This window comes from Hyla sarda, chromosome 6 (genome assembly GCF_029499605.1).
Source record: "Hyla sarda isolate aHylSar1 chromosome 6, aHylSar1.hap1, whole genome shotgun sequence".
NCBI classification, from domain to species: Eukaryota; Metazoa; Chordata; class Amphibia; order Anura; family Hylidae; genus Hyla; species Hyla sarda.
This window is the reverse complement of record NC_079194.1, coordinates 56,642,801-56,659,938: the sequence shown is the minus strand read 5'-3', so window position 1 is coordinate 56,659,938 and position 17,138 is coordinate 56,642,801. Positions and strand designations below refer to the sequence as shown.

General features: G+C 47.7%; 1 protein-coding gene across 4 annotated transcripts in view; it reads left to right on the top strand.

Moving 5' to 3' along the window:
- The window catches only part of FAM234B (family with sequence similarity 234 member B), a 63,055-nt gene extending 49,855 nt beyond the window's left edge, over window positions 1-13,200 (top strand). For 3 of the 4 annotated variants that reach the window (XM_056523812.1, XM_056523811.1, XM_056523813.1), the window contains 4 exons: window positions 856-1,014; window positions 1,104-1,224; window positions 2,412-2,641; window positions 3,998-13,200. In XM_056523812.1, the coding sequence (XP_056379787.1) occupies window positions 856-1,014; window positions 1,104-1,224; window positions 2,412-2,641; window positions 3,998-4,006 (519 nt within the window). In that variant the 3' untranslated portion in view covers window positions 4,007-13,200. The remainder of the gene's footprint in view (window positions 1-855; window positions 1,015-1,103; window positions 1,225-2,411; window positions 2,642-3,997) is intronic. The other variant, XR_008844843.1, reaches the window with a different exon arrangement.
- Window positions 13,201-17,138: the final 3,938 nt, after the last annotated feature.

Below are 17,138 nucleotides of genomic sequence, written 5' to 3'. Positions count from 1 at the left end.
AAAATAAAGAAAACTCTGAAGGAGAAGGTGTGTCCAAACTTTTGGTCTGTACTGTATATCGGTCATTTTTTTCAGAGCTGCAAAGGGTTGTTCTGAAGTCATTTATTGTTTTTTGCTTGTGTGCTAAAAAAATAGTATTCATAAGTGATTTTATTGGTGTTTGCTTATGTGAGCCAAATTTATCAACCCCCAGTGTCATAAATGTGTCATACACAAGCAAAACTAAAGCAAAAAAAAAAATAAATGCTTACAGAACTCACTTACCAAAGCAACGATAATAAATGTCCCCGACTGTTACTTAGAAACATGTCAAAAAATGTCATCACTCAGAGTCTGGGTGTTCAGATCCCCACCGCAAGAAGAAGCCGGGAGAAGAACGCGCTTAGCATTTGATCTGTATGCGCGGCAGGAGAAGGTCTTCAGTAGAAGACTATGGGATCATCTCCTTCAGTGAGGCAAGGGTCTGAACACCCAAAACACCCATGTCTCACCCATAGACTTTAAAGGGGTACTCCGGAACAGTTTGTTTCAGAAACTGAGCAAGCTAACGCTGGACACGGCGCTGGGAGCTTGTGACGTCATAGCCCCGCCCCCTTATGACATCACGTCCCGTCCCCTCAATGCAAGTCTATGGGAGGGGGCGTGACAGCGTCACGCCCCCTCCCATAGACTTGCATTGAGGGGGCGGGGCGTGACATAACGAGGGGGTGGGGCGTGACGTCACGAGCTCCCAGTGCCGTCTCCGGTGTTTGGAACAGTTTGTTCCAAATGCTGAGCAGCGGAGTACCCCTTTAATAGAAATTGAGTGCCTGTGTTTTTGTTGTCTCGTGTTTAACCTGCTGCCTCCCGTTTCAGCTGATTGTTATCGATGGATCCACCGCTGAATCTCTATGGGAGTGGGAGATTTCATGGCACGAACATGAAAAAGAAACCGAGGCCATCTCCCTTCTAACTGCTGATGGGAAATCTGTCTTCCTCTTCTGGGGTGAAGGATTGGTCAGAGCTAACAGCTCGGTAAGTTCTGGTTTCGTTGTATTTTATACAATTGTTGTTAGTTTGGGAAATATTTGCACTTTACTGTTGTTTTCTGCTTTTACCCATAGCACATGTCATATAGAAAATCAGACAGTCCATGGACCCGACACCTTTATTTGCTGTGTCCCACCTATTCAGCAGTGGTTCTAGATCTCTTTAATGTTTCTTCAACGATTGTTGCTTCTGCTGGTAAGTTCTGAAGCCTAAATAATAAATCACGATTGATAGACAAATCTACCATGTGGATAGGGGATAAGTGTCTGATCACTGGGAGAATAGAGACGCATTTAGGGACCCTATTCTTGTGATGGGTGGGGGGGGGGGGGTCCCAGCAGACACTTATCGGACACTCATCACCATGGGGAACACCTTTTTGACTACAGTGGTCCCTCAACATACGATGGTAATTAGTTCCAAATGAACCATCGTTTGTTGAAACCATCGTATGTTGAGGGATCCGTGCAATGCTAAATATAGGAAGTTGTACTCACCTGTCCCCGCCGCTCCGGACCGTCACCGCTGCCCTGGATGTCGCCGTCCATCGCTGTTGCCACGTCCCCGTAGTGTCCCCGCCACTCCACTGCCCGGGATCGTCGCTCCTTATCGCCGTCATCACGTTGCTACGCACGCCGCTCCTATTGGATAACGGGACGGCGTGCGCAGCGACGTGATAACGACGATGGAGAGCGACGGCGATGCAGGGGATCCCGAAGAGGTCGGTCCGGAGCGCCGGGGACATGTAAGTGATCGTCAGCGGACCACACGGGGCACCGTAAACGGCTATCTGGTGGCAGCTGAAGCAGTCTGCGCTGCCGGATAGCCGTTTATGCGATGGCCCCAACATACGAAAGCATCGTATGTTGATGCTGCCTTCAACATACAATGGCCTCTGAGAGTGATCGTATGTTGAGATTATCGTATGTCGGGGCCATCGTAGGTTGGGGGGGGGGGGGTCACTGTATGAAGGCACTGTAGAGGATAGACGGGGATGGCACCACTGAATGCTGTATAGCCGAAAGTGTTTTACAACTGTGGGGATGTGAGCCAGAGTAGCAATAGGTGAGGGGTGCAAAAATCCTGAGAATCCAGTCTGAAGTACAATCAAAAAAATTGAGAAAAATAGGCAGCAATGCACTCACCTCTAAAACTTCATTACTTTATTTCCAATCTATCCGATAAAAGCGTGCAGGCTAGGGCAGAGTAGAACGATAAAACGCCACGGCAGCGCCCGGCGCTGCCGTGGCGTTTTATCATTCTACTCTGCCCTAGCCTGTCCGCTTTTATCTGATGGATTGGAAATAAAGTAGTGAAGTTTTAGAGGTGAGTGTATTTCTGCCTTTTTAACTATGTTGACGCGATCATTTCTGTGTTGTCAGCGGGGATCAGAGAGTTGGAGAAGGACGCCCTCCTGGCTATCATGACTGCAGAACAGGAGCAAAGCACATCAGGCAATATGTCCCGAAACCTGACTGTAAGCAAAGTGGGCATGAGGTGGGCTTTATCCAACAGTCGGGCCTTGTCTCTGGGAAGTGGAAATATAAGACGCAAAGTAGAAGACATCAGAAGAATTCTTACTAGGTTGAAGTTTACTGCACTCCCACAACGGGTAAGTTTGCAAGAATTGCCTGTTTTTAGTACTGTAATAGTAAGACCGGGGAGTGGGTGATTCCTCATTCATCATAATGTTCTGTTGCAGTCTCCGTTACTGTGTCTGCACCATCCACAGTGGGTGTCGGCTGTAATGGCCAGAATCAGAGCATTTTTTGAGCTCCTTAGATGGCATGGTCAGTGCTGACAGTGGCATCTAAGTGGTTGTTCAGGAAGAGTGGGCTCCATCTGTAAGCCCATCAGTGCCCCTGTAAATATGTTGTCTTTACAAACTGGTATTTGGTTGCCATGGCAGTGTGGGCCCTAAAATTCCCCCAGGTCCTCCATGTGCCAGTGTCTTGTAGGCCCTGCTAAGGACACAACTGATTAGGCTGCATGTCCCTGGACAGAAGTATAGAAGTATGCAATGCACATTATTATTTAAAGGGGTACTCCGCTGCCCCAGTGACGTCATGGCCATGCCCCCTCGTGATGTCACGCCACGCCCCCTCAATGCAAGTCTGTGTGAAGGGGCGTGATCCCATAGACTTGCATTGAGGGGGCATGGGCGTGACATAACGACCCCCCCTGCCGGGTGCTGCACAGAGATTGCGGGTGTCCCAGCTGCAGGACCCCCGAGATCAGACAACTTATCCCCAAAGGATAGGGGATAAGATGTCTAGGAGCGGAGTACCCCTTTAAGACACTGGTCCCTAACCAAGTCCTTAAAGGGGTACGCCGCTGCTCAGCGTTTGGAACTAACTGTTCTTAATGCTGGAGCCGGCGCCGGGAGCTCGAGACATCATAGACCCGCCCCCTCATGAAGTCATGCCCCACCCTCTCAATGCAAGTCTATGGGAGGGGGCGTGACAGCCATCACGCCCCCTCCCATAGACTTGCATTGAGGGGGTGGGGAATGACGTCATGAGGGGGCGTGGCTATGACGTCACAAGCTCCCGGCTCCAGCGTTCGGAACAGGAGAAGTGGACACATGGCGTGCTTTCTCACCCCCACTGTGTCATGTGACCAGGGCAGACTCATGTAATCCTATGAAACTATCCTGGTCTCACAGATACAGAGCGGGAAGAGAAGCTCCCAGTCGCACACCTCTCTCTACGCCAGTGTTTCAGAACCAGTGTGCCTCCAGCTGTTGCAAAACTACAACTCCCAGCATGCCCGGACAGCCGTTGGCTGTCCGGGCATGCTGGGAGTTGTAGTTTTGCAACAGCTGGAGGCTCCCTGGTTGGGAAACACTGCTCTGCGCTGTTTCTCGTCAGACCAGGACAGGTATGCTTTTAGTTTATTTCTTGTCACTTTGAAGCCAGAACTTTCTCCATTTCTTATTAAACAAGATTGTCTAATGCTCTTTTTCTAGGTATTGTAGACGAGACCCTTCCAGACGTGTGATGACACATCTTACCGAAGACAGTGTCTAGGAACATAGAAGCACAACTAAAGAGAAAGACCTGGAGAGTGGGAGTGATGACTGTGTATCGGTATATATGTGCTGTGTGCGGTATTACTAGTACTGACTGGTCCTTCACCTTTCCCCCCTACACAGATACAACATATACACAGTACTCCATCACTGCAATAGTGACCAGGTTACATTTTGCGTTCTGTTACATTTCAGGATTGTTTATTTATTTCAAATTTTGGGGCATTATGCCAATCCTTAGATTACACACTTTAGGTACTAAAGTGCTGGCTGTAAAAACCTGATCTGGTATATATCCTTTTTGCTGTAAATAGATATGTCTAAATAACACTGTGGTGCACCTAAAGAGATTGCCCAGGGATCAGAATATCTTCTACAAATGCTGGGGGGGGGGGTTAAAAAAAAAAAAAAAGCTGTACTCATCTTCCCGGATCCCTCACAGCTGCCGAGCCGATGCTCCCTGCTCATCACCACTTCCTCCTGGTGACGTGTTGTCCCTGCAAGATCTTACTGCTTAGCCAATCACCGACTAAAGTGGGACACTGCGGTGACCAGTGATTGTCGGAGCAGGGCAGCTCTTGCGGGGATGACGCACCGTCGGGAACCAGCAAAAAGTTAAAAAGTTCCAGGGACTGGAAGCATTAGTGCAGCAGTTGTGGGGGACTCAGAGAAGATGAGTATAGCATGTTTTTGTTTTTTTACACCCCCAGGAATATGTAAAAAAAAGTAATTTTCTAGAGAAAAACTAATCATTAGAAAAATAATACCATAAAACACCTAGCATTTCATAGCCACAATACATTTTTTGTACAAATTCTGGGGGTGGTGTAAAAAAAAAAAAAAAAAAAAAATGCTGTACTCCTCTTCCCGCATCCCTCACAGCTGCCAAGCCGATGCTCCCTGTTCCTTGCTCATCACCACTTCCCCCTGGTGACGTGTTGTATCTTCAAGATCTTACTGCTTAGCCAATCACCGACTAAAGTGGGACACTGCGGTGACCAGTGATTGTCGGAGCAGGGCAGCTCTTGCAGGGATGACCCACCATCGGGAACCAGCAAAAAGTTAAGAAGTACCAGGGACTGGAAGCATTAGTGCAGCAGCTGTGGGGGACTCAGGGATGATGAGTATAGCATTTTTTCTTTTTTTTACACCCCCAGGAATATGTAAAAAAAAATTCTAGATAAAAAAATTATCACTAGAAAAAAAAAAGAAAAATACCATAAAACATCAAGCATTTCATAGCCACAATAATTTTTTGGTACAAATGCTGGGGGGGTGGTGTAAGAAAAAATAAATGAAAATAAAGCTGTACTCATCTTCCTGGATCCCTCACAGCTGCCAAGCCAATGCTCCCTGCTCATCACCACTTCCTCCTGGTGACGAGTTGTCTCTTCATGATCTTACTGCTTAGCCAATCACCGACTAAAGTGGGACACTGCGGTGACCAGTGATTGTCTGAGCAGGGCAGCTCTTGCGGGGATGACGCACCATCGGGAACCAGGAAAAAGTTTAAAAGTACCAGGGACTGGAAGCATTAGTGCAGCAGCTGTGGGGGACTTTTTTTTTTTTACTATATATATGATAATCCCCTGTCACTTTTCAAGGCTCTTTTATGGCTGGTAGGTGGCAGTAGAGAGATTTCCTCTTGAGGAGAGCTAATTTGCATAGGGCTCATTCACACGGCCGTCTGCCCCCGTAAATTCATGCCTATTATGCAATCTGTTCGATACTTTTGCAAACGGGTTGCAAACCGCTGTAAAAGGATCCCATTGATGTCAGTGGGATTTTTTTACAGTCTTTTTTCTCCCGTTTGCTTCCTATTCCATTTTCTTTTCCCAGAGAAAAACGGAACAAAAACGGATATAAAAAATGTAACATTAAAGTCTATGGGACACGAATAAGCCTTTAATGCCATCCATTTGCATCAGTTTTTTTCAATCCGTTTTTACTTCTGAGCATGCTCAGAACTAAAAAAAAAAATTTTTGTTTTTTTAACCGAACAATAACGGATCTAAACAGATGCAGACGGATACCATCCGTTTACTTCAGTTTATTTGTCTGTTAAAAGAAAGGTCGGAAAGAAAAGCGGGACGGGAGACAACGGCCATGTGAACCTAACCTTATTGTAAGGCTGGGTTCACACCACAGTTTTGCTATACAGTTCTCGTATACGTTTTCAATTTGAAAACCGCACGGAACCGTATTGAAAACCATATGCATTGACTCAGTGTGTCCGTTTTGCATCCTGTACGGTTTTGTCAGTTTTTCCTGTACCCAAAACGGTAGCCTACCACGGTTTTTAATCCGGGTGAAAAACCGTATTGAAACGTATTCGTTTTTTTTTTTGTTTTTTTTTTTTAACAAGGGAGTCCATGGGAATCGTACAGACCTGTATGTGTGTGTACTGTTCCATCCATTTTTTACCATATGGTTTTTGACTTTGCACAGTTTTATTCTTGGAATTTCAATCAAACAAGTGAAACTTTATTCATAATGGAATGAAAAGTTAAAAACGTATAAGGTTTTTTCTTAAAAAAACAGATGCAACCGGGCATCATTTTTCAAGCCGTATACGGTTTAAAATTTGTACACATGTTTTGATACAGTTTAGTCAGGTTTTGAGGAATCCATATTTTTTTATTTTTTTTATCAAAAACCTGATACAGGAACTGTATTGCAAAAACGTGGTGTGAACCCACCCTAATACACCCAGATGCTAGCGATTACTAGAGGTTCTGGGATTTTCGCCATTGTTCTCTATGGAGAATGGGGGGAGGGCTTCATGCTAGTGTGATAGCGCTTCTAATGTGTGATGCTGAATGACGTGTAGAAGACACTTTGCTGCTATTGTATTTGATTAAATATGTAGATTAATTCTCATTATAACCGAAAAGGACCTGAGGATGCTCCCAATATTATTACTGTACCGAAATACAAGTGTAAACCACAGGAGATCTGCCGGGTCCTCTTTATATCTACTGCTGTGTGCATGCAGATAGCCCCTTGTAAAACTCTGCACAATATGCTGGGGCTATTAAAGGGGTATTCCAGGAAAAAACTTTTTTTGTTATATCAACTGGATCCAGAAAGTTAAACAGATTTGTAAATTAAAAAATCTTAATCCTTTCAATAATTATCAGCTGCTGAAGTTGAGGTGTTGTTTTCTGTCTGGCAACAGTGCTCTCTGCTGACATCTCTGCTTGTCTCGGGAACTGCACAGAGTAGAAGAGGTTTGCTATGGGGATTTGCTTCTAAACTGGGCGGTTCCCGAGACACGTGTCATCAGAGAGCACTTAGACAGAAAAGAACAACTCAACTTCAGCAGCTCATAAGTACTGAAAGGATTAAAACATTTTAACCCCTTAAGGACGCAGGACGTAAATGTACGTCCTGGTGCGGTGGTACTTAACGCACCAGGACGTACATTTACGTCCTGTGCATAACCGCGGGCATCGGAGCGATGCCCGTGTCATGCGCGGCTGATCCCGGCTGCTGATCGCAGCCAGGGACCCGCCGGCAATGGCCGACGCCCGCGATCTCGCGGGCGTCCGCCATTAACCCCTCAGGTGCCGGGATCAATACAGATCCCGGCATCTGCGGCACTGCGCGATTTCAATGAATGATCGGATCGCCCCCAGGCACTGCTGCGGGGATCCGACCATTCAGAACGCCGCACGGAGGTCCCCTCTCCTTCCTCCGTACGGCTCCCGGCGTCTCCTGCTCTGGTCTGTGATCGAGCAGACCAGAGCAGGAGATGACCGATAATACTGATCTGTTCTATGTCCTATACATAGAACAGATCAGTATTAGCAATCATGGTATTGCTATGAATAGTCCCCTATGGGGACTATTCAAGTGTAAAAAAAAAAATGTAAAAGTAAAAAAAAAGTGAAAAATCCCCTCCCCCAATAAAAAAGTAAAACGTCCGTTTTTTCCTATTTTACCCCCAAAAAGCGTAAAAAATTAATTTTAGACATATTTGGTATCGCCGCGTGCGTAAATGTCCGATCTATTAAAATAAAATGTTAATGATCCCGTACGGTGAACGGCGTGAACGAAAAAAAAAAGTCCAAAATTGCTACTTTTTTAATACATTTTATTAAATAAAAAATTATAAAAAATGTATTAAAAGTTTTTTAGATGCAAATGTGGTATGAAAAAAAAGTAAAGATCATGGCGCAAAAAATGAGCCCTCATACCGCCGCTTATACGGAAAAATAAAAAAGTTATAGGTCATCAAAATAAAGAGATTATAAACGTACTAATTTGGTTAAAAAGTTTGTGATTTTTTTTAAGCACAACAATAATATAAAAGTATGTAATAATGGTATAATTTTTAGTCGTATTGACCCTCAGAATAAAGAACACATGTCATTTTTACCGTAAATTGTACGGCGTGAAAACGAAACCTTCCAAAATTAGCAAAATTGCGTTTTTCTTTTTAATTTCCCCACAAAAATAGTGTTTTTTGGTTGCACCATACATTTTATGATATAGTGAGTGATGTCATCACAAAGGACAACTGGTCGCGCAAAAAACAAGCCCTCATACTAGTCTGTGGATGAAAATATAAAAGAGTTATGATTTTTAGAAGACGAGGAGGAAAAAATGAAAACGTAAAAATTAACTTGTCTGAGTCCTTAAGGCCAAAATGGGCTGAGTCCTTAAGGGGTTAATAGAAGTCATTTACAAATCTGTTTAACTTTCTGGAGCCAGTTGATATATATAAAAAAAAGTTTTTTCCTGGATAACCCCTTTAAAGCTGTCACGCCCCCTTCCCATAGACTTGCATTGAGGGGGAGGGGTGTGACGTCACAAGCTCCCGGCGCTGGCTCCACCATTCAAAACAGTTTTTTCCAAACGCTGAGCAGAGGAGTACCCCTTTAAGGCTACGTTCACACATACAGGATCCTGCGCAGGATTTGTAACTGCCGATTAGAAGCTGTGCTCAGTCATTTAGTTTACATTGAAATCTGCAGCCTCAAATCCTGCACATTAAATCTGCATACATGTGAACGGATCCTAAAAGAGTAGTACATATATACACATACATCCACAAGTCCTAAAACTACAGGAATAACGTTTACCACATAATGTTCACCATGGTATGTATATATATATATAATATATACAGGTGATATCGTACACCACACTTGGACTTTTAAAAGCTTATTACTGTGAACACATAGCTAAAGGGATTATCCAGGATTATATTAAAAACTGCTTCAAAACAGCGCCACACCTGTGCTCTGGTTGTGTTTGGTATTACAATTCGACTCCATTCAGTTTAATGGAAATAAGTTGCAATACCGTACACAAACTGAGGACAATGGTGGCGCTGTTTGTGGAGGAAGGCAGCCATGTTTTTACCAAACCTGGATAACCCATTGAAGGCTACCACTACAAAGCGACTTTGGTTACTCAACATATGTTGCAGCCCATCATAGCTCAGTGTTTCCCAACCAGGGGGCCTCCAGCTGTTGCAAAACTACATCTCCCAGCATGCCCGGACAGCCAAAGGCTGTCCGGGCATGCTGGGAGTTGTAGTTTTGCAACAGCTGGAGGCGCCCTGGTGTGGAACACTGCGCCACGATGTGCTGGGCAATGTTGTGAGTTTCAGTATGACCGTAGCCTAAAGGGGTAATCCCATGAAAAACCATTAACACCTATCCACACAATAAGAGATAAACTTGATCTCTGGGACCCCCAAAATTACTGGAATGGTGGTCCTCGGCCCCCTTGTTTACATTGAGTATCATTGTATTTGTGACAACTCCATTCAGAGTCTATGGGGGAGATTTATCAAAACCTGTGCAGAGGAATAGATGACTAGTTGCCCATAGCAACCAATCAGATGGCTTCTTTCATTTTTAACAGGGCCTCTGCAAAATGAAAGAAGCGATCTGATTGGTTGCTATGGGCAACTGGTCATCTTTTCCTCTGCACAGGTTTTGATAAATCTCCCCCATGGGACTGTGATAGTCCAGTACAGCGCCCGGCTGTGTCCGGAAGTCCCGTAGACATTGATTGGATCGGTACGGCGCTGGCATGACCACTTCTCTATTCATGCTCCTCCAGAATGACCCCCCCATTCTAGTGACCGGTGGAGCCCCCACAGTTATACATTTATCGTCTGTTCTATGGATAGGTGAATAATGTCTTGTTGGGAGAACCCTTTAAAATGAATCTCCAGCGGAGATCTGCGGTACAGTTGCGATACGGTTGTGGAGGTAACCGTACAACTTCCAGCGAGTTCCATGCACGTGCCCTTTTCTGATGAATGGGACTCACGGACGGAACTTGCTGATCGTCATATGATTGCCTCCGCAACTCTACCGCCCAGTGTGAGCGGTAGGAGACCACTTTAAAGAGGTTGTCTAGGATTTTTTTTTAAATCAGCTGATTTCTCCATAAAAACAGCGCCACCACCTTTCATCAGGTTGTGTGTGGTATTGCACCCTAGTTCCATTAGAGTGAATGGGGCAAAGTTGTAATACCACACACAACCTGAGGACAGGTGTGGTGCTGTTTTGGGGGAAAAAAATAGTTCTGTTTTTCTAATCCTTTATAACCCCTTTTAGGAGAGTTTACATTTGCTTTTTTATTCACCCAACAAGGTATTAAAAGTTCTATGCACATAGGAAAGATGTACAGAAGGAACCACTCTTGTATAGCAGTTATTGTAGAAAAGGGGTACTCCCTGAAAACATCTTATCCCCTATCCAAAGGATAGGGGATAAGATGTTAGATCAAGGGGGTCCCGCCGCTGGGGACCCTTGCGATCTCCGCTGTGGCACCCCTTTCATCGGTGCACGGAGTGAACTCTGCGCCGTACCCAATGACTGGGGAGGAGGCGTGACAACTATGTACTACCCCAGTGTTTCACAACCTTTTTTTTTGCGGGGAACCGCTACGGAACTTGATGAGCAAAAACAAAAGGGAAACAACTGCAGTGCACAATATCTATTTATCTGTGGGTGTGTAGATTACAGTGCTGCTTTATACAGCAACTCACAAGTGACGTCTTCTAAAATCGGCATCGTTCCCTTCTCTTCTCCATCTGGTCCGCGCCGTCATGACGATTTCTTCCAGCCACAATTCTTCACCGTTGAACCTACAAAACAAACCTATAGGGCTCCGCACTTTTCTAGTATCAGCCTCCAGATTCCCCTTTTACAAGTGAAGAGGAATATAGGGGCGTATAGGTGTAAAGGGGTAACAGGGGTGCAGAAAGGTGTACATGGGTGACAGGTGTGTAAATGAGTATACATGGGTGACAGAGGGGTGTACATGGGTGACAGAGGGGTGTAGGGTGTGACAGAGGTGTGTAGAGGGGTGTACATGGGTTACAGAGGTGTGTAGAGGGGTGTACATGGGTTACAGTGGGGGTGTAGGGTGTGACAGGTGTGTACATGGTTAACAGATGGTTGTAGAAGAGTGTACATGGGTGACGGATGGGTGTAGAGGAGTGTACGGGGGTGACAAAGGGGTGTACATGGGTAACGGGTGTAGAGGGGTGTACATGGGTGACAGATGATTGTAGAATAGTGTACATGGATAACGGGTGTAGAGGGGTGTACATGGGTAGCAGGGGTGTAGAGGAGTGACAGATGATTGTAGAATAGTGTACATGGATAACGGGTGTAGAGGGGTGTACATGGGTAGCAGGGGTGTAGAGGGGAGACAGATGATTGTAGAAGAGTGTACATGGATAACGGGTGTAGAGGGGAGACAGATGATTGTAGAAAAGTGTACATGGGTGACGGGGTGAAAGATGGATGGACAGGAATAACTTTTTTCCTTCTGCAGGGGCCGGGAAGCTGGTCTAGGGGGCCGGGAAACTCATCGGGGGGTGGGGTTGGGGGCGGGAGGCTGTTCCAAGGGGCTGAGAAGCTGGTCCGGGGTCTGAGAAGCTAGTCCATGGGGCCGGGAAGCTGATTCGGGGGTCGGGAAGCTGGTCGGGGGGCCAGCGCACCATCCCTATTCACATTTATCCCATTCCCGGCCTGCACGCCTGTGAATCACTCACGGTGCCGTAGGGGGGACACAGCTCATACACGCAATGCGCGCACAGGCTTCCCTTCCCCCCCCTGTGCCGCCGTGATTTGCAGGCCCGGGGGGGGGGGGGGGGAGATTTTTTTTAAAGAAATTGCCGGAGCTACCCCGGGTAGGGCCTGACTGTACCCCGGGGAGCCCCAGTTGGGAATCACTGTACTACTCGTTACTCCCATACACATGAATGAAGGGGGCGTGGCGTGACATCAGGAACGCGAAAGCAGCGGGACCCCCGCAATCTAACATCTTATCCCCTAACCTTTGGATAATGGGATAAGAAGTTTTCAGTGGAGTACCCCTTTAAGTGTGGAGTATTACGGCTCACTAAATGTTGTATTAGAAGATGTATAATAAAGATGTAGAATTTGTAGTATAGATCCGGAGGTGTTAATTTATTGTTTTACCCATAGTCCGGCCGCTTTATGCAGACAGGCGCTGGTGTGTGTAGAGTGTTTTTATGTACATGTTGAGATTTTTTTTTTTTTGTTTTGTTTGTTTTATATATAAATACGACCGTATACAGACAAGTGTAATACTGCTGCATTTCTCCCTCCATATTAAAGCCGCAGGTCTTAGCGTGACCAGGGGGTCTAAGGGATTGGAGCCATAATACAGACACACAAATGAAGCCGTATTGCACTCGTCGAAATCCGGCCTAACTTGCACATGTCCACTAGAATCTATAATATTTAATTTTTATTTATTTTTCATAGTGTTTTAGGATGAAAGGAGGAGTGTTTATAGGCAGCGCTGACTTCATGTTTTATAGATGTGATATTCTACTTACATAACTGGACAATGACCAGGTATTTATTCTCCTGTGTGCTGCCCCTTTTAACAGTGTTTCCCAATCGGGGTGCCTCCAGCTGTTGCAAAACTACAACTCCCAGCATGCCTGGACAGCCGAAGGCTGTCCAGGCATGCTGGGAGTTGTAGTTTTGCAACAGCTGGAGGCACCCTGGTAGGAAAACACTGCCTTATGAACTAGAAAACCTGTAAAAATCCACATAGGGAACTGGCATGTTTCTGTCAATGTCATTTGTAAATGTAGCATTATCTGTATAGAATAAAGGATAATACAACGAGTTGACTTGTCTCAGGTCATGCTGTGATATAGGGCGCCACCATATGTGATAATCCTCATGTGATCACTGTCACTTAATAACCAATATATATATATATATATATAATGTCACGATTCGGCTTACAGGTTGTGGATCCACTGTGTCAGCGAGGGATTGGCGTGGACCGTGCCGGTGGACCGGTTCTAAGAGGCTACTGGTGTTCACCAGAGCCCGCCGCAAAGCGGAATGGTCTTGCTGCGGCAGTAGCAACCAGGTCGTATCCACTAGCAACGGCTCAACCTCGCTGACTGCTGAGAAGGCGTGGGACAGAAGGACTAGGCAGAGGCAAGGTCAGACGTAGCAGAAGGTCGGGGCAGGCGGCAAGGTTCGTAGTCAATATGGATAGCAGGGGATCAGGTAACACAGGCTTGGACAACACTAAACGCTTTCACTGGCACAAGGCAACAAGATCCGGCAAGGGAGTGCAGGGGAAGTGATGTGATATAGCCAGGGAGCAGGTGAAAGCCAATTAAGCTAATTGGGCCAGGCACCAATCATTGGTGCACTGGCCCTTTAAGTCTCAGAGAGCTGGCGCGCGCGCGCCCTAGAGAGCGGAGTCGCGCGCGCCAGCACATGACAGCCGGGGACCGGGACGGGTAAGTGACTTGGGATGCGATTCGCGAGCGGGCGCGTCCCGCTATGCGAATCGCATCCCCGCCGGCAATGTCAGTGCAGCGCTCCCGGTCAGCGGGTGTGACCGGGGCGCTGCAGGGAGAGAGACGCCGTGAGCGCTCCGGGGAGGAGCAGGGACCCGGAGCGCTCGGCGTAACAGTACCCCCCCCCCCTTAGGTCTCCCCCTTTTTTTGTCCGGCAGCTGCTTCACATGGGACGAGGACACCGGGAATGACTGTAGGGTTTCCTCAAAGGCAGGCAGTACAGCAGGAGTGGGAATGGGGAGGGAGGGCAGAGGGTGAAGCTTTGCACAGGGCAGTGTGTCACCAGGACGGGGACCATGAGGGGGCAAGGTACAGTCCTGATAAGCCTTGGGGAGACCAGGTGTAGGAGGAGGCACTGAGGCTTGCCTGACGGGACTGGGAGGGGGGGGGAGAGGCATTTCTTATGGCAAGCAGAGTCCCAGTTCTTGATCTCCCCGGTGGTCCAGTCAAGGGTGGGAGAATGAAGCTGGAGCCATGGCAGACCGAGGAGGACCTCAGAGGTGCAGTTTGGAAGAACGAAAAATTCAATCATTTCGTGATGGGGTCCAATGCACATGAAGAGGGGTTTTGTGCGGTAACGCACGGTGCAATCCAATCTAACTCCGTTGACCGCGGAAATGTAGAGCGGCTTGACGAGACGGGTCACCGGGATGCAGAATTTATTCACCAAAGACTCCAAAATAAAATTCCCAGAGGCACCAGAGTCCAAGCAGGCCACGGCCGAGAGGGAGGAGTTGGCAGAAGGGGAAATCCGCGCGGGCACCGTGAGACGTGGAGAAGCAGACTTTGTACCAAGAGACGGCACACCCACGTGAGCTGGGTGCGTGCGTGCGTTTCCTAGACGTGGAGGACGAATAGGGCAATCCACCAAGAAATGCTCGGTACTGGCACAGTACAGACAAAGATTTTCTTCCCTACGGCGATTCCTCTCTTCCTGGGTCAGGCGAGACCGATCCACTTGCATGGCCTCCTCGGTGGGAGGCCCAGGCGTAGATTGCAAAGGATACTGTGGGAGAGGTGCCCAGAGATCTAAGTCTTTTTCCTGGCGGAGCTCCTGATGTCTCTCAGAAAAACGCATGTCAATGCGGGTGGCCAAATGGATAAGTTCTTGCAGGTTGGCAGGAATCTCTCGTGCGGCCAGCACATCCTTGATGTTACTGGATAGGCCTTTTTTAAAGGTCGCGCAGAGAGCCTCGTTATTCCAAGATAATTCGGAAGCAAGAGTACGAAATTGGATGGCGTACTCGCCTACTGAAGAATTACCCTGGACCAGGTTCAGCAGGGCAGTCTCGGCAGAAGAAGCTCGGGCTGGTTCCTCGAAGACACTACGGACTTCAGCGAAGAAGGACTGGACTGTGGCTGTGGCAGGATCATTGCGGTCCCAGAGCGGTGTGGCCCAAGACAAGGCCTTTCCTGAAAGAAGGCTCACTACGAACGCCACCTTAGACCGTTCTGTAGGAAACAAGTCCGACAACATCTCCATATGCAGGGAACATTGAGACAAAAATCCACGGCAGAGTCTAGAGTCCCCATCAAATTTGTCCGGCAGGGACAAGCGGAGGCTAAGAGCGGCCACTCGCTGCGGAGGAGGTGCAGGAGCTGGCGGAGGAGATGGTTGCTGCTGTAGCAGAGGCAGAAGTTGCTGTAATGTGGCCGTCAATTGCGACAGCAGCTGTCCTTGTTGAGCAATTTGCTGCGATTGCTGAGCGACCACCGTGGTAAGGTCAGCGAGACTTGGCAACGGCACCTCAGTGGGATCCATGGCCGGATCTACTGTCACGATTCGGCTTACAGGTTGTGGATCCACTGTGTCAGCGAGGGATTGGCGTGGACCGTGCTGGTGGACCGGTTCTAAGAGGCTACTGGTGTTCACCAGAGCCCGCCGCAAAGCGGGATGGTCTTGCTGCGGCAGTAGCAACCAGGTCGTATCCACTAGCAACGGCTCAACCTCGCTGACTGCTGAGAAGGCGTGGGACAGAAGGACTAGGCAGAGGCAAGGTCAGACGTAGCAGAAGGTCGGGGCAGGCGGCAAGGTTCGTAGTCAATATGGATAGCAGGAGTTCAGGTAACACAGGCTTGGACAACACTAAACGCTTTCACTGGCACAAGGCAACAAGATCCGGCAAGGGAGTGCAGGGGAAGTGATGTGATATAGCCAGGGAGCAGGTGGAAGCCAATTAAGCTAATTGGGCCAGGCACCAATCATTGGTGCACTGGCCCTTTAAGTCTCAGAGAGCTGGCGCGCGCGCGCCCTAGAGAGCGGAGCCGTGCGTGCCAGCACATGACAGCCGGGGACCGGGACGGGTAAGTGACTTGGGATGCGATTCGCGAGCGGGCGCGTCCCGCTATGCGAATCGCATCCCCGCCGGCAATGTCAGTGCAGCGCTCCCGGTCAGCAGGTCTGACCGGGGCGCTGCAGGGAGAGAGACGCCGTGAGCGCTCCGGGGAGGAGCAGGGACCCGGAGCGCTCGGTGTAACAATATATATACAGTTGTCCCTCAACATACGATGGTAATTCGTTCCAAACAACCCATCGTTTGTCGAATCCATCGTATGTTGAGGGATCTGTGCAATGTAAAGTATAGGAAGCTGTACTCACCTGTCCCCGTCGCTCCGGACCAGGTCCTCACCGCTCCCGATGCTGTCCCAGGTGCTCCCGATGCTGTCCCGCTGCTCCAGCGTCTTCTTCGGGATCCTCCGGCTTTTTCCACATCTTCTCCGGGGTCCGGACATCGCTTTCTGGTGACGTTATTACGTTGTGGCACCGGGACCGCGTGCGCACAACGTAATAACGATGCCGGAAAGCGAGGCCCGGACCCCAGAGAAGATACAGAAAACGCCGGAGGATCGCAAAGTGGACCCGGAGCAGCGGGGATAAGTAAGTGAACCTGTCCAGGATGTTTAAACTGCTATCCGACAGCAGCTTAAGCATTTTGCGCTGTCGGATAGCAGTTTATGCGATGGCCCCGACATATAAAAGCATCGTATGTAGATGCTGACATCGACATGCGATGGCCATCGTATGTCGATTTGATCATATGTCGGGGCCATCGCATGTCGGGGGGGTCACTGTATGTATGTATGTATGTATGTATGTATATATATATATAATATATATATATATATATATATATAAATATATATATTAAAGGGGCAGTCCGGTGGGGAAAAATATTTTTTAATCAACTGGTGCCAGAAAGTTAAACAGATTTGTAAATTGCTTCTATTAAAAAATCTTAATCC